The following is an 18,400-nucleotide window of genomic DNA, read 5'->3' as shown; positions in this document are numbered from 1 at the left end:
TACCCTGTAACAAACCCTCCCTGTGTTTCTCTCTCTTTCAAACCTGGAACCTGTATAAGTGTTGATTCTGCTGGAAAATCTGTGTACCCTGGAAGTGGATTCCTAAGCTGCTCCAATGAAACACCACTTCAGCGCTATTCATGGTCTTTGGCTGTTCCAAATGACAGCTGTTGTGGTACTTTTGACATGTCATCACTGTGAAGAAATGCAGGATCGGATGATGCATAGCAAGCTCCCATAAATGGCAATGTGATTATATTTGCACAGTATGCCTTTGTGACACCAAAGCAAAGTACTGCAGATCTGGATAGCTGAAACCAGAACCAAAAAGTACTGGAAAATCTCACTAGGTCCAGCAGCGCTCTTGGAGAGAAAAACTGAAATAATAAGTGGAACCTTGTAGAGGCCTGATTAATAAAGGCATCAGTGAGATTTGTGGTAGAATCATGCAAGAAGTCTAGCGAGGCCCATCTCAATTGCAGGAGCCGCTTGCTGCTGCTTTTATATCTCTAGAGTCTGAGGTGAATTCAATGGGAAGTTACTAATTATTTGTTAAATGCTTCATTAATGACTCAATTCACCTCCTTAATATTCCATTTCCCACCTTACCAAATGCTCCAGAACAAGGAAGACATTGAGAATTCTCAACATAGAAGTCAGAACCTGACAATTTCTGCTTGTCTCTTGCTCCAGAGGACCGCCAATTAGGAAGCTGGGCATCCCTAGCTCCAAGCATGCTCAATGGACAATGGCCACACAGTGCCCACATCCATAGACATCTGATCTTTGCCAGCTTCTCAGGAATCTCAGGGCAATGTTCAACCCACTTAAAGGACATTTCTGCACTTCGATGTTGCCTCTTGGCCTGCTAACTTTGTATTGCTGTAACAAGGACACTACGCACTAAGGGACATGCGTCCTTCTTATGGACTGGATCAGGGTGCATCTTCGACCAGTTTGCTTGGTCTCATAGTGCTTACTCATTCTGATCCTACGCGGATGCTCACAGCAACACTTTTTTCTAGTGTTTTTGCACTAAATCATTGCTTTATTGCCCTGCCATATAGCACAGACAGAAAACAAGGAAACTTGTCATAGAGTCCCTACATTGTGGAAACAGGCCCTTCAGCCCAACAAGTCCACACCGACCCTCAGAGCACTCACCTAAACCCATCTCCCTATAACCCACCTAACGTACAAATCCCTGAACACTATGGGCAATTTAGCATGACCAAACTACCTAGCCTGCATATCCCTAGACTGATTTAGGAAACCAGAACACCTGGAGGGAACGCATGCAGATAGTCACCCAAGGATGGAATTGAACCCAGGTCCCTGGTGCTGTGAGGCAGCAGTGCTAACCACTGTGCCACCATGCTGCCGCTGTCATGGTTGTAAATCTAGAGGGATAGCTTTTGATCAGGAGCCCTGGCACAGTAATTGGAGAGCAGTCTCCAGTACCACCCCAGGGGCTTAGACACAGTCACTTGGCTACTTGAGGAGATTGCAGTCAGGGCCTCTCCACATAAGAGGTAAGAAGACAAATTTCAGGCAGCCCACTACTTGTTTTGACACTTTCTGTCTTACTGTGGGGTGTTTGCTCCCTGGAATGAGAGTAAGGCAGGTATTAAGAGAGATGAAAGTGGGTGGCATTGTTGTTACCATTGGGGAAGTTGCCTTGGGTGAGTGAGTAGGCAGCACAGTGGTATTCGGGGTTAGTGTTTTTTGGGACCCAATTTGAAATGTTAGCTTTCCTGCTCCAATGATGCTGCCTGGCCTGCCATGTTCCTTCCGCCCCACACTGTGTTGTCTTGTGTTTTTGGGGATTAGGTGGTGGTGGGGACATGGTGGGGATGACATCAAGTGGGGACAATATTCCAGGCAGCAGTGAGAATGTAATTTTTTTTCTTTATTCATCCATGGGATGAGGGCATCGCTGACTAGGCCAGCATTTATTACGTATCCCTAATTGTTAAGAGTCAATCATATTGTTGTGAGTCTAGAGTCACATGCAGGCCAGGCCAGGTAAGGATGGTAGTTTCCTTCCCTAAAGGTTAATAAACCAGTTGGGTTTTTCCAACAATTGATAATGGATTCATAGTCATCATTAGACTCTTAATTCCAGATATTCATTGAATTCAAATTTCACCGTCTGCCATGGTGAGATTGGAACCTGGGTTCCCAGAACATTATCTGAGTTGTGGATTAACAAATATACTACATCAACTGGCTCCTCCTTGTCAACTCTACTAGTTACATCTTCATAGAATTCCAACTTTCCCCTTCATAAATCCATGCTGACTCTGCCTGTTCCTGCTGCTGCTTTCTAAATGCTCTGCTATAAAATCCTTGATAATGGATTTGAGAATTTCCCCACTATCGATGTTAGGCTCACTGGTCTGTAATTCACTGTTTTCTTTCTACCTCCGTTTTAAAATATTGAGGTGACATTAGCAACCATCCAATCTGCAAGAACTGTTCCAGAGTCTGTAGAATCCTGGAAGATGACCACCAATGTTTCCACTATTTCATCTACATTCACCCGTGACATTTCAGATTTAAAAACCCATGACCTTTTTAATATTCCCTTCAAGGACTTTTACTTTCTTTATCTCCATATCCTCGTTTGAGCCTCAGATCTTAGCGCTCTTCCAATTCTGGTTTTTTGTGTATCTCCAATTTTAATGGCATCCCCTCCAGTGGAAACTGCCTTCAGTCGCCAACCTCTGAAGCTCTGGAATTTTCTGCAGAAAGCTTTTTACTTCACTTGCTGTTAGTAGGATGTCCTTAAATAACCACCTCTCTGATCAAACTTTTATGATGTGGAGGTGCTGGTTTTGGATTGAGGTGGACAAGGTCAGAAATCACACAGCACCAGGTCATGGTCTGACAGGTTTATTTGAAAACATGCTTTCAGAATCTAACTCCTTCTTCAGGTGTTAGTGAGAGAGGTAGTATCAGACACAGAATTTATCAATAAAAGATCGAAGGGTTACACCATTGATGGGTGGTCACACCTAAGATGCAGTTAAATCTTTAATCAGTTAGAAGGTTTAAATTGATTAATATGTACATGTAAATCCCTGGATTCCTTTCAAGTCATGGGCCTGAGAGAACTAAATGTTTTATCAGTGTAAAGAACAGTTGACATTTTAGGTTAGACAGTGCACGTTAGGTGTGAGGCCTTGTTTAGAGTCTGTCTGTGTTTTAGTTTGGAGTCAGAGTAGAAGAAGGAATAAGACACTGAAAGCTTGTGTTTTCAAATAAACCTGTCAGACTATAACCTGGTGCCGTGTAATTTTTGACCTTATACGCACGAGTCTAACACCAACACCTCCACATCAGGGTTAAGGTCCAGTGATAATACAACTTGGCCATCACCTGCCTTTGGAGGTGGGTCTGTGCGGTAGCAGTGGTAGAGAGAGTGAGGTGTCAGAGAGAAGGTTGTGGCACTTGTGCTGGCAGAGTGGAGAATCTCCTTGACATTATTGCAACATTGCTGTGCATTCCTCAAAACAGATGAGACCACATGTTTTGAGGTGGCAATGCCTGGGTCGACCAGGTTAGTATGGACTGGTGTTGTGGTCTCCCTTACTGGCCCTGGAGGAAAAGAACAGCCCTATACGCAACCCCTTCCAGCATAATCTCCAGATCCTTGTCCACAAAGCACCAAATTTTACACTCTCAGTCATGTTCCGGCAAATGCCAGAAAACATTCCAAACTGCAGCTCCCGACTGACCATCTTGTTTGGGTCACAATGACCATTTAAAGATGGTATCAGGGATGCCAGTTCATTCTGGGATATCCTAGAGGTAGTGAGTTGTTGACAGAACCGCACGTGGTAAGATGGGGCCAGAATCAAAAATATAAGGAATGCTATACAGGGGAGGCAGGTAGTTAATGAGGTGAAACAAAAACAGAAATTGCTGGAAAAACTCAGCATGTCTGGCAGCATCTGTTCTGAAGAGGGGTCCCTGGACCTGAAACGTTAACTCTGTTTTCTCTCCACAGATGCTGCCAGACCTGCTGAGTTTCTCCAGCAAGTTCTTCATTTGTTACTGGCTGTTTGTATTACTAACCTTACAGGGAGGTTAATGGATTGTACAGCTACTCATTGGAGGAAAGGTAGGAAGAAGCAACACATTTTCAAATTGCCAATTGTCTCTCAAACTCAGTTAGCTTTCTTGACCATTTCAGAAGATAGGTAAGAGTCAACCATATTGCTGTGCATCTCAAATTATATGTGGGCCAGACAGGGTAAGGGGGCATATTTCCTTCTCTAAAGGACATTAGTGAACCAGATGGATTTTTACAATAATCAATGAGAATTTCTCAGTCACCATCAGTGAGACTAGCTGTTAATTCAGATTTCTGAGATGGAGAAATGAATAAATCACCAGTAATTCCTAAAAATAAACTGAGTACATTACATTTTGAAGTGAACTAGACAGGTTGGGCAAGTATGTGCCATTCTCAAGTTTTATTGCTTTTCTCTTCTGGATTTTTAATTGAAATGAATTTCCATTGGCTGGGATATTGTGATTTGTACCCATATCCCCTGATTATTTGCAAGAACCTCTGGATTACTGGTCCAATGCCATTGCCACACATCACTAATTTATGATTTCCTCTGTAACACTGTTTGGGAATTGTGTTTTTAATGATCCAAATAGGATCTACATGAAGGATTCCTCAAACATTTACCATGAAGATTATTCATGGTTATAATCAGCACGGTTTTGTGAATAGTCAGCATGGTTTTGTGTATAGTCAGCACGGTTTTGTGAAGGGAAGGTCGTGCCTCACAAACCTTATTGAATTCTTTGAGAAGGTGACCAAACAGGTAGGTGAGAGTAAACCAGTTGATGTGGTGTATATGGATTTCAGCAAGGCGTTCGATAAGGTTCCCCACAGTAGACTATTGTACAAAATGCGGAGGAATGGAATTGTGGGAGATATAGCAGTTTGGATCAGAAATTGGCTTGCTGAAAGAAGACAGAGGGTGGTAGTTGATGGGAAATGTTCATCCTGGAGACCAGTTACTAGTGGTGTACCGCAAGGGTCGGTGTTGGGTCCACTGCTCTTTGTCATTTTTATAAATGACCTGGATGAGGGTGTAGAAGGATGGGTTAGTAAATTTGCAGACGACACTAAGGTCGGTGGAGTTGTGGATAGTGACGAAGGATGCTGTAGGTTGCAGAGAGACATAGATAAACTGCAGAGCTGGGCTGATAGGTGGCAAATGGAGTTTAATGCAGACAAGTGTGAGGTGATGCACTTTGGTAGGAGTAACCGGAAGGCAAAGTACTGGGCTAATGGTAAGATTCTTAGTAGTGTAGATGAGCAGAGAGATCTCGGTGTCCATGTACACAGATCCTTGAAAGTTGCCACCCAGGTTGACAGGACTGTTAAGAGGGCATACAGTGTTTTAGCTTTTATTAATAGAGGGATCGAGTTCCGGAACCAAGAGATAAATGCTGCAGCTGTACAAAACTCTGGTGCGGCCGCACTTGGAGTATTATATTGCATACAGTTCTGGTCATCGCATTATAAGAAGGATATGGAAGCTTTGGAAAGGGTGCAGAGGAGATTTACTAGGATGTTGCCTGAAATGGAGGGAAGGTCTTACGAGGAAAGACTGAGGGACTTGAGGCTGTTTTCAATGGAGAGAAGAAGGTTGAGAGGTGACTTAATTGAAACATGTAAAATAATCAGAGGGTTAGATAGGGTGGATAGGGAGAGTCTTCTTCCGAGGATGGTGACGGCGAGCACAAGGGGGCATAGCTTTAAATTGAGGGGCGAAAGATATAGGACAGGCGTCAGAGGTAGTTTCTTTACTCAGAGCGTAGTAAGGGAATGGAACGCTTTGCCTGCAACGGTAGTAGATTCGCCAACTTTAAGTACATTTAAGTCATCATTGGATAAGCATATGGACGTACATGGAATAGTGTAGGTTAGATGGGCTTCAGATCGGTATGACAAGTCGGCACAACATCGAGGGCCGAAGGGCCTGTACTGTGCGGTTATGTTCTATGTTCTATGTTCCCTTGCACAGCACCACTTGCACAACAGATCATCACCTCATGCATGAAAACAGTAAGTCAACATCACCCCTATGACAGTGCAAGTTCGCCAGTTGGCCATTTGAACTTTTTGTGCTATCCAACAAGATCTCGGTTCAATTACAACTTCCCATATTCGTTCTATTTCATAAATATCCAAAAATATCCAAAAATACCCATTGACCTGTGGATTTGATATACTCTAGAAAGAAGAATCCACAGCCCCCTCAAGGGGAAAAATCCAAAGATTTGAACAAAGGAATTCAGAATCATAGAATTTTATGGTAGAGAAGCAAGCTTTTTAAACCAACATGTCTGTACTGGCTCCTAAGAGGGTGATTCAGCTAGTCCCATTTTCCAGCCCGATCGCTGCTGACCTCTAAATTCATCACTTCCAAACACATATCCAGCTCTATGGAATCCGTTTCCACCACTCTCCCAGACAGCATATTCCAAATTCTGACAATTCTCTGACTAAAACTGTTTCCCCTCATTCTCAATCCTAGCTTTCTGTTGACAAGTTTGAAATTGTAACCTCTAATTACTGACATACCAATGAGTGGAAATAGAATACTGTTCTCTAATCTACCAAAATTGCTCATAATTTTGAACACCTCAATAAGGTCACCTTTTATCTTCATCTTAATCTGCTCTGGAGAAAATAAGGCCAATTTCTGTCATCTTTCCTTGTTTCTATAATCCCTCATTCCTGGTGCCATTGTAGTAAATCTCTTATGCACTTTCTCAAAGCATTCACATCCTTCCTTAAATAAGGTGCCCAGAACTGAACACAGTTCTTCAGATACAATTTGACCAATATTTGGAAGTTTTGGAGTAGATCTGTAGCTCGGGTTCTGGGTGTTGAGGTTGGTTGGCTCGCTGAGCTGGTTTGTTGTTCCTGAGGAGTTCCGTTACCGTGCTTGATAACATCCTCAGTGCAGCCTCTGATGAAACATCGCTGTGTTTTCCCACCTGGTTTTTAAACTGTGGGGTCCATTGCGATGGATTGCTTATTTGAACTCGACCCCATATAAATTCCACTATGGAGGAAACCCTGAAGTGAGGCAATCCATTACAACCGACCCCAGAGTTTAAAAACCAGGTGGGAAAACACACTGGCACTTCATCAGAGGCTGCACTGAGGATGTTACCAAGCATGGTAACGAAACATCTGCAGAACAACAAACCAGCTCGGCGAGCCAACCAACCTCAATATTTGGAGTAATTTAGCATTACTTCTTTGCTGTTATGCTGTATGCCTTTATTTATAAACTCATTGATCCTATCAGCCTCTTAACAACTGTTTCAACTTGTCTGGTCACCTTCAGATAATTATGCATGTGAACCTCGAAGTTGTTCTGCTCCTGTATTCTCCTCAAAATTGTAGCATTGAGCCTGTGTTGTCTCAATTGTTTCTTCCAAGAAAATGCATCAGCTAATTTTTTTCTGCTTTGAATTTCACCTGTCAGGTGTCTGGCCTTTGGCCAACTTCCTAATGTGCCTCTAAAGTTGCTCAGCACCATTCTTATTCTCCTTAGGTTAGAATTTGAGATTTTACCCTCCAACACCCATCTCAATATTGTTCATATAAGTCAGAAAAGCAACACTTTCAATTCATTGATAATGGGAACTGCTGATGCTGGAGAATCAAAGATAATAAAGTATGGGGCTGGATGAACACAGCAGGCCAAGCAGCATCTCAGGAGCACAAAAGCTGACATTTCGGGCCTAGACCCTTCATCAGAGAGGGGGATGGGGTGAGGGTTCTGGAATAAATAGGGAGAGAGGGGGAGGCGGACTGAAGATGGAGAGTAAAGAAGATAGGTGGAGAGGACAGTATAGGTGGGGAGGTAGGGAGGGGATAGGTCAGTCCAGGGAAGACAGACAGGTCAAGGAGGTGGGATGAGGTTAGTAGGTAGGAAATGGAGGTGCGGTTTGGGGTGGGAGGAAGGGATGGGTGAGAGGAAGAACAGGTTAGGGAGGCAGAGACGGGCTGGGCTGGTTTTGGGGTGCATTGGGGGGAGGGGAAGAGCTGGGCTGGTCAACCCCTCCCCCCACTGCACCACACAACCAGCCCAGCCATCTCTGCCTCCCTAACCTGTTCTTCCTCTCACCCATCCCTTCCTCCCACCCCAAACTGCACCTCCATTTCCTACCTACTAACCTCATCCCACCTCCTTGACCTGTCTGTCTTCCCTGGACTGACCTATCCCCTCCCTACCTCCCCACCTATACTGTCCTCTCCACCTATCTTTTTTACTCTCCATTTTCGATCCGCCTCCCCCTCTCTCCCTATTTATTCCAGAACCCTCACCCCATCCCCCTCTCTGATGAAGGGTCTAGGCCCGAAACGTCAGCTTTTGTGCTCCTGAGATGCTGCTTGGCCTGCTGTGTTCATGCAGCTTCACACTTTATTATCTTACTTTCAATTCATTTCCAGTCTGAGAAATGCTCACCTACACTTACCCTCTGTTTCCTATCTTTTATCCAACTACTAATCCATGCTGCCAAGAACCCATAAACGTTTCTAATTTGCTAAACATGTGGCATGTGGCATATGGCATCATATCAAATGCTTTCTGAAAGTCCAAACATCTAACAACACACCACTATCCTGATTTGATTATTGTCACGTGTACCGAAGTACAGTGAAAAGCTTTGTTTGCGAGCAGTACAGGCATATCATAGTAAGCAAGATCACACAGATCAATAAGTGAAAAGATTTGGACAGAATAAGGCATACAGGTTACACCCCAGAGGACATGAGCAAGGCAAGATCAACAGTAACAATATCCTCATCCACTAGCTGTGTCACCTTATCAAAGAACTCAATCAAATTTGTCAGATATGACCTACCTTACCTTTTCCCATATAATGGCCTCTATTAGTTTTCCCACGATTGAAGTCAAGCTCTCGAGTCTGTAGTTTTCTGGGTTATCCTTTTGCCTCTTTCTTAAATAACGGGGTCACATTTGCCATGCTCCAGTTCCCGGGACTAATCCTAAGTTCAGAGACACCAGAAAATTTCTATTAATGTCTCTGCAATTTTACTCCCTTACCTCTTTCAACAAGCTAGAATATATTCAATCTGGATCTGAAAACTTCTCCACCTGGAGTGCTGACAGCCTTTTTAGGACCTCTTCTTTATCCATCTGCTCAGTTGCTCAACATTCACGTTTTCAACTGGGCCACTGTCCTCATCTTCTAACTTGGTAAAGCCAGATGCAAAATATTCATTTAGTACCTCTGCCTTACCCTTTGCTTCACTGAGCAGCTTACCTTGCGTGTTCCTTATAAGCCCCTCTCTATCCTTCACTTACTCTCTTTAATATTAATATGTTTCAAGTTTGTTTTTGTTTTTGTTCCTGATTTATAGCATCCACAGTTCTTTTGGTTCTTACTGATTTCCTTCAGTTCCTCCCTCTCATTGGGCTGTATTGCACATCATTTTTGTTTTTGGTACTGTCATTTGTGAAGACAGAGCCAGCATATGTATTGAATTGATCTGCTGTCCCTTTGGTCCCCATTTTAACTTGCCCTGTTTCAGACTGTTAAGGAACTACATTTGTCTTTTTTTTTTCCTCTTCACATACCTACAGAGACTTTTAAAATCAATTTGCATGTTCCTTCCAAGTTCTATATTCCCCTATTGATCAATCCCTTTGGTCTCCCTTACGAAAGTATAAGCTGCTCCCAATCCTCTGGTCTGCTTTTTTTTTCTTGGCTAATTTGTATGCCTTTCCTTAAATCAGATATTACCCCTAATTTTCCTTATTAGTCAGGGTGGGCCATCTTTCCCACTTTATTTTTATATTGGACAAGAATGAGCAGTTGTTGCAGCTCGCCCACTCACTTTTGAAACATTTGCTGGTACTTAGCAATCATCGTCCATTTAAGCACTATTCCCCAACTTACCACAGCCAGCTTATGCCTCATACTGTTGTAGTTTCATTTATTTAGTTTCAGCATCCTAGTCTCAGAATCAATCGCGCCACTTAAAAATTGTATCATATTATAGTCCCTCTTCACACTGTGAGATTTCTATTTTCTTCTCTGCTGGATTGATGAGCAGAAGTGTGGGAACCATATAGCAATTGTTCTTATTTTCTGCTCGTACTCAAGGTGAACAAGAACAGAAGACAACCCACCATTTCAGTCTTCACACTTCAAACAATCATACACTCTGCAAAAAGAGGCCACTCAGTCCTTTGTGCTTGTATCACCTTATTCTTAGTCTAATTGCTATAATTTCCTCATACTCAGTAGATGGTTCATTCAGTAATCCTTAGCTTGGCGATCCTTGTCACACAGGTTCAAACTGAAATCAGAGCTGAATTTGTTCCCTTTAGTGAGTTTTGGGTCTGCTCAAGTCTCATATTTCTAATCTGCCCATGTGGATGTCTGAGCATTTTAGAGTCATGGTTTCAGAAGTTGTACATTTGGTCCATCATGCTTGCACCGGCTTTCCAAATGTGCATCATGGCTTAGTGCCATTCTCCTGCTTTTTTGCTCATCCCTTGCTAACTGTTTCTGTTTGAATAATTATCTAATGCCCACTTGAATGCTTCAGTTGACTGCTTGCATTGTACTTCCAAGCAGTACATTTCCAGACCTGAACCACTTGAGTGAAAAAAAATATTATTGTGGGAGGTTGAGAGTGAATGAGGGAGGGGTGAGTTGGGGAGGAAGTGAGCGTGCAGGAAGGGGCACCTTTCGCTGATCATTGATGCATCCTTTTAAAATCTTAATCCATTTAAATATGCCCATGATTTTTTAAATAGTGCATGTGCTTGTGTCAACAAATGCAGCATAGGGAAGAACTAGTCTCTCAATATCCCTGCCTTGGGGATGCAGAACATTTGGCCCATCTGACCCTCTGAAGAGCACCCCACTCCTGTAACGCTGTATTTCCCAAGGCTAACCTGCCAGTTTACACAAGCCTGGACACAATGGGCAATTTAGTATGGCCAGTCCACTTAACCTTTACATCTTTGAACTGTGGGAAGAAAGATGCACAGACACAGGTGAATGTGAAAAACTCTACACAGACAATCATCTGAGGGTGGAATTGAACCTAAAACCCTGGGAATGAAGAAGGTTCTAGGCCCGAAACATCAGCCTTCCAGCTCCTCTGATGCTGCTTGGCCGGCTGTGTTCATCCAGCTCTACACCTTGTTATCTCTGGAGCAATTATAATCCTGTTTCTCACTGTCACCGTTCTGAGCGAGTTAAAGCAAAGTTTCTGCACTGCATAAATGCAAATTATTCAGAGTACAGATTGAAACTTGCAAGAACTGATTTTCTACATTTGCAGTTCTGGTGAAAATTGCCCAGGAGACATCACTGTGACCCTGGAGGCTCCAGGAATGAGGTTCCTAGCGCCGCCAAATATCCAGGGATGTCCAAAAATTGGGGAAGTTTCTCTGAAAAATAGCAGTGATGTCTAAACAAACAACTTGACTTTGTTTACTCTGAATGTCATTGTTTATTAGTTATACTCACAGGAGACTCCAGGATGCTGGACAACTGAAGGTGGGAGATCAGGTGATGAAGATTTTGACAGGTGTCACAGTTGGTGATCCTACCCATAAGGCTCAATAGTAACCTAGTCCCTACTTCCAATTGCCAGGCAGATATTGTGTCTTTCCTCTTTAACGATGTTGCATTTGTGCAGGGCTCTGAGCTCATTCTGTCAGTCAGATTAATCTCTGTGTCTTTTACCTCAGGGTTAAAGAAGCCGGCAACATTCAGATGTGAAGCGCACAATGCTAAGGGTGTGGCCACCTCCCGAACAGCCAACGTCAAACGTAAGTGGACCTTTCTGATTCTGTTGCTTTACCATTCTGTTCTTCCTTCTGGAATTGCTGCACTCTGTGTAGTGATAATTCTTCCAGGATTTCCAGGATTTTGACCCAGTGATAATGAAGGAATAGTGATACATTTCCTTATTGGGTCAGTGACTGACATGGACAGAACTGAGGGATACTACAGCTCCCATCATTAATTTGAACACTTGATCCTATGGGAGGGAATACCACCAAACACCTGAGGCCCAAGGGATTATGTTTACAGAAGAACCTGTTTTATAGGCCCAAGTGGGAGTGTCCCACAAGGAACTTAACAAATTTTCCAGAGTCTCAGTTGCAATAGTATCCAATTCGGAACTGTATCCTCTCTGAGGCATGCTGTGGAGATTTAATCCTTTGAGCAAAACAACATCCAGGAATGTTTCAGCCTGTAGCATCAGGACAAGGAACTATCTAGGACAGGACAGGTTTCATAAACCTGAGAAGGTGGTAAAGAGTGAGTTACTATGGGAGATGTTATGATACTTTTACTTTAACAAAGCAGGAATGTTTTCTTTCAATAGAATGGTGGTAGGATAGAGATAAGGAGGAAAAGTGTCCTTTTTTTCATTCATTCATGGGACGAGAGCATCACTGGCTAGGCAGTATTTATTGCCTATCTCTAATTGCTCAGAGGGCAGTTACGAGTCAACCACGTTGCTGTGGATCTGGAATCACATATAGGCCAGACAAGGTGAAGATGGCAGTTTTCTTCCCTAAAGGACATTAATGAACCAGATGTGTTTTTCCGACAGCTGACAATAGATTCACAGTTATCATTAGACTCCTAACTCCATACATTTATGGAATTCAGATTCCACCATCTGCCAGGTTTCAAATCCAGGTCCCAGAATACTATCTCAGCCTCTGGATTAACAGGCCAGCAATAATACCACTAGGCCACTACCTCCCCTAGGGGCAAGTATGGGAGCAATGGTGTGGCTGCAAGAATGACACTGTCCCCTATGAGATTCTCAATGTGTCTATGGTTTCTTTTTATGGGGTTTGGGTGTCTCTGGCTAGGCCAACATTTATTTTCCTAATTGTCCAGAGTGCAGTAAAGAGTCAACCACGTTACTATGGATTTGGTGTCACATGTGGGCTAGACCAAGCAACACCACCACATTCCCTTCCTTAAGTGAAGCAGATGGTTTTTTACAACAATTGATGGTGATTACATGGTCGCCATTAGGTTAGCTCTTTAATACAGATTTTTGAGAGGAGCAGGGTACCTGTGAGAGTGATATTACCCTCTGTAAGTGTATTTAAATACACAATCTCACCATCTGGATTCATTTAGTTCAACTGCTCAAATCAATGTTTGAGTTATTTTCAGTCCTTTGTTCAGATAGATAATAGTGATAATAATAGTCTTAGAGGAAAGAAAAATTTACTAGACCCACAGCACACAGGAAATAAATAAACAGCCAAAGACTGAGTCATAAACACATAGGCTATTTAACATTGACCATATGTACTAACGTATCCTGAATGTTTAGATACTGCTTTCTACTCACAGATACTGCTAGACCTGCTGAGTTTCTTCAGTTTCTGTTTATGTTTCATTTCTTCAGCATCTACAGTTCTTTGTTTCATTACAGACACTGTCTGCCAGCCTCAATTATAGTCAAAATGGAGTAACTCGTTTCGCATGATGTGGCAATTGGGTCTTTCAGAATGAAAAATGTTTGATTGTTTGAACAGAGATAGTAGGAACTGCCAATGCTGGAGAATCTGAGATAACACAGTGTGAAGCTGAATGAACATCTCAGGCCAAGCAGCATCAGAGGAACAGGAAAGTTGACATTTTGGATCGAGATCCTTCTGATTGTTTGAACATTTTTGTTGCTAAATTGTTTTTGCGTGTTGTCAAAGCAGCCCCTCTCCCTGTCATTGACACCACAGTAATGTGTAACACAGTTTGGGATATCCAGTGATGTCAGGTTACTCAGTGATGTCAGGCTGGGTGACAGCAGTAAAGTGATCAGGATTGGAGTTCCTTGGTTTGAAGAAGGAAGGGACAGAAATTGGTCAGGATCTGAGGTCTGGCAATTCCGTTGCAAAATGCTGATGCAAGAGAAGGGTAAGGCTGAGACTCATGATGCCAATGCTCACTAGCTTTGTACACACAGAACAGAATTAAAATTTTACAGAATTGATCTGAATGGAAGGTGGTTATTGCAACTGTGCTAGGTTTCTGAAAGAAAGTTTTCCAATTAGTGTCATTCATGCCTGTTCTTCCCCATAAGTCTGTAAATTATTTTTGTTTCAGTTATTTTTCAAATTCTGTTTTGAAAGATGCTACAGAAACTGTTTCCACCTGCTATCTAGCAGTGCATTCCATAACCACTTACTTATAAACAGTACCCTGGTTAAATTCACTTTTGCTTTGAAACCTTGCCCTGTGAATACTCATTCTCCTTCCTCCAGCTTCTTCCTGTTCAAGTTCAAGTTGGTGCCTTATGTTTGCTGAAAATTAGTTTTTTGGTGGGCAGGGATTGCTGAGGTTTTTGTATGTTTAATGGTACATTTCCTTCTGGTGTAGTTGTGGCAGGGTGTGCGGATGAACACCGTTTCCATATTACACCCTATAACTGCTTCAGTTAATCATTGTAATACTGCCCCTTGCTCTTATCATCACCCTTTCAGCTTATGTCTGTGTTTTAGTATCTTCCATTCTTATTCCGTCCCCTCCTGTGCATCAACAAGTCCAATCTGTCTGTGAATTCGTATCTGTAGCGGTCATTTAATCTCTCCGTCATCACTTTAATCCTAATTGTAACACATAGTTTAAGATAACAACAGTTTAGATTGTGCATTGTTTACTCTTTATGAATCTAAGATCAGCTGTACTTCATTCTTTACTTCCATCTTCCATTCCCCTCACCGGCCTCTCTGTCTGTTCGTCTTCTCCCTTTCACTGCCAGACTCGCGCTCGCACGCTCTCTCTCTCTCTCTCTCTCTCTCTTTCTGTTTCTCTCAGTGCTGACTCCCTGCCTGTCTCTCTCTCTCTCCCTCCCTCTGTCGCTCTCTGTCATGTCACTCTCTCCCCCACCCCACCCTAACCTTCCCCCATCACTTACATCTTTCCTTATATAGGCACTCAAAAATTATACAGTTATTCATTTAATTGTGGTTCTGGCTGCTGCACGACTCCTGATCCACATAACTCCTATTCCCAACTCTTTGCCCACTTCACTCTCCCTGAAGGTTTTATCAGCAATTCAGTGGGATGGTGCGAAGGTGGCATTATACACTGACAGTGGTATGTAGTAGTAATCCTATTAATCGTCCCTTCCTCCCCCGCTCATCCAGAGTCCCTGCTTAGTGAGCTGTCCTTGGTTTGTTTACTCAGTTGCGGGCAGCCACTGCTGTAACCTTCAGAGATCGCAGGCGTAGGGCAGTACAGTCTGTTCTTTGTCTTATTTGGCTGTTTACAGCATTAGTTGGGAAGCCTCTGTTATTCTCTAACGTACAGCTTGATAGCAAAGCCTTTTTTTCACTTTCTGGCAGCGGCACTCATGCATTCCTTTGACTCCAACTTCTGTGAAGAGATCTTTCCATCAAGTGAAAATTCTTTTCCCTTCCTCTGATGGAAATGATACTCAATACCTCAATTTTCACAAAGGAAAAAGAATAGTTTTGTTGCTTTGACTGTATACCAGTAAAGTCTGAACAATGTTGAGAAGCTGTCCACTCGATTCAGGCTGCAATGAGGCCTAACTTTAAACTCCTTGCTCCTCAGGTCTTCCTTCCTCTGTTTATGCAACTTTTGGTTTACTTTACCTTGTAGCAAAATAATTTAATCCATTATCTTAATCTATTCCTTTTTGTAAAAGAAGACTTTCACTTGTTTCTAATTTCCTTTCTTAGCTCCTCTCCTTCACCCCTCTACCAACTCCAGCCTTTTCGACAAGCAAGCTCAGCGCTTCTCTCCTACCTGCTGGGACACTGCTCTTTTCACACAACTCAGGTAAAGGACAGCGTCTAATATCAGTGCTGGAAGTAATCTGGGAGCTGGTATAACTGAACAGAGTGTTACTGTAATCCACTCTGAGATAAGGGCTCAAAGCAGTTTAACACAGTCACTTGCAGGTGTTTTGGTCAGTGAGAGGAAATAGTTTATAAATCCTCATGGGTCTTTCTAAATAAAAGACAAGTTGAGTTGAAGTACTGAATCTTTTCAAACTGTTAAATTTTTGGATGCTGAATTGCTATGGTTTATAGATCCCACATATCAGAGCATTTTACTTATGATCTCAGTTGGATTTGTCAGTTCATGCCTATGTTACATGGTTAATGCCCAAGAAATGTTATGACAAGGCAGGTTTTCCCTTTGTGAGCAACCCTTTTCTGCTCTAGTCTAATCAATGAGCACCTGTAAATTCACCATCCAGGCTGTTGCTGGTCAGAGTCATTGTATTCATAGCTAGGCCAAGTTTGCACCTCACCATCTGTAGGTTTGCTGCCGCCATCCTCATTAAGTGTTGGAAACTACTGGATCTTCTTGCTCTAGTATAGTAGAGGAAAACTACTTCCTGGTCTAATCAGATGAGTCCCTTGTAGTTAAGATATAGTTTATTGCATGTTAATGGCTAGTTCCAGCTAATTTTGGTGGATGTTGATAAAGAGACAGTAGATGGAATTTTCCAGGCTCAACTAGAAAGACCAGCTTTTATGTTTTTTCCAAGCAAGCATTTGGTGAAAACCTATCAGATGTGGACTTTCTCCTGGTTATGAAGGAATATCAGTGAGCTGATGTTGCATGTGCTGCTGAGTGTTTTAAGTGAATGAATGATTTTATTGTCACATGTATTTTACAGTGAGGAAAACAATAAAATACAGTGAAACTCTTTTCCACTGTCACCATGATCTGGTGGCATTTTGTTTAGTTTCAGATTAAGAAAGAAAAAAGAAAGATACAGCTTAAAGAGAGTCCATCAGTTCTGAGCCAGCTGATCATTGACACACGCACAGCTATCCCTCTTCCACCGCTTCACCACTGTTTGTGCTGGACCCAACCAACATCGAAGTGGACACTCTTCAGACACTATCTTTTGTGCTGGGCTGATTGTCCTCTGCCACCACCTTGCCGCTGCCTGAGTCAGACCCACCCATGTCAGAATTGCATCTCTCACTGCTGTGTACCCTCGTGTCCACCTAAGTAGATGTCTGCCCACATTGCCACTGTGGTGGCAGTACTGCTGCATTATCAATGCAATTAAGTGGGAGATATCATTGCATCTGATGGAATGCTATGCACCCAATCTTGTGTGTGAGAGCCCTTTACAGTGGCAACGTTACAAATTACATTGATAGGGGCAGAGAACTGGCTGGAGAAATGAAACATTTCTTTTTATCTCTCAAATTTTCTTCCCCCAATATCTTGCATTTCATCTTGTTCAATTCATGAAGGCATTTGTCCTCACTGATATTTGTCACATCTCGTAGCTATCAGTTGTAAGTTTGAATCCCAATGCAGAGCCTTAAGTAGCAAGTCAAGGCTGGCAGTTCCAGTGAGACCTCTGAAAGCTCTTCTCCACAGTCAGGTGACTTTGCTCTCACAGATCTGGACACTAGCTGAGCAATCACAAAAAAGGGAAAACAATGGGAAAGGTGATTTTGTACCAGACATCCTGTATCATCGAGACCCACTGGCAAAACAATGGCGCATCAAAAAACGTGTCATTGGATGTAACTTACTTTAGAATGTGATGACACTGTAAAAGGCCTCATGTGGATTCACATATTGCTTTCCCGAATATCTCTCTGTCTCACTCTCAGATCCCAGCTCCTCCTGTGTTAGCCATTATCCCTTAGTATGTGATGGGGACATATATGACAGTTCCACAATTGACACCATCTGGGTGAAACTAGGATATTACAGGTGTCACTCAGCTATAACCTGTAATATTGCTGAAGGCTTTGCCCACAGGGAAGCGAGGTTAACCCTGAAAATGCAATGTTTGCCAGTGGGATGAGATATTGGCCCTATGCAGGACACGGGGAACCAGGCCCTGCGCAGGATGCAGAGGGCTCACCTGAGAAATTTTCAAGTTTAATTCCTGATTGCTGATACCTGCTAGGACTGCTGTAGCTCTTTGGGAGATTCGAGATTTCTACCGCCTTTGTATAAGCACATCATTCCTGAACAGTCTAGCTGTATTTTTGAAGTTCTACTTTCTTGGTTTGGACTTTATCTATTCTATTATTTGGAGAAAATGTCCATGTAAACCAAACATAACTGCACTGACCAATCCCCTAGGCCTGCTGCCCTGCATCGTAGGGCCTAAACAAAATGGGTTCATTGTTGTAATCTTCTAAAATTCCATAGATTTTTGTCCTGTCCCAAAAGACTGGAAAACCATAGATGTTAAATCTGTATTTGTAGAAAGACAGACAGAAAGCAGGAAACTACAGGCCTGTTAGCTTACTATCTGCCATTGGGAAAATTCTAAAATCCTTTACAAAAAGGCAGAGGCAACATGGTT

General features: G+C 42.7%; 1 protein-coding gene across 2 annotated transcripts in view; it reads left to right on the top strand.

The window, feature by feature from the left end:
* LOC125447662 (tyrosine-protein kinase receptor UFO) overlaps positions 1 to 18,400 on the top strand; it is a 223,054-nt gene that overhangs the window by 45,990 nt on the left and 158,664 nt on the right. The window contains exons 2-3 of one of the 2 annotated variants that reach the window (XM_059640927.1): positions 11,790 to 11,870; positions 15,783 to 15,882. In XM_059640927.1, the coding sequence (XP_059496910.1) occupies positions 11,829 to 11,870; positions 15,783 to 15,882 (142 nt within the window). In that variant the 5' untranslated portion in view covers positions 11,790 to 11,828. The remainder of the gene's footprint in view (positions 1 to 11,789; positions 11,871 to 15,782; positions 15,883 to 18,400) is intronic. The other variant, XM_059640926.1, reaches the window with a different exon arrangement.

Source organism: Stegostoma tigrinum, chromosome 39 (genome assembly GCF_030684315.1).
Source record: "Stegostoma tigrinum isolate sSteTig4 chromosome 39, sSteTig4.hap1, whole genome shotgun sequence".
NCBI classification, from domain to species: Eukaryota; Metazoa; Chordata; class Chondrichthyes; order Orectolobiformes; family Stegostomatidae; genus Stegostoma; species Stegostoma tigrinum.
The sequence above is the reverse complement of the archived record's forward strand: the minus strand, read 5'-3'. Positions and strand labels throughout refer to the sequence as shown.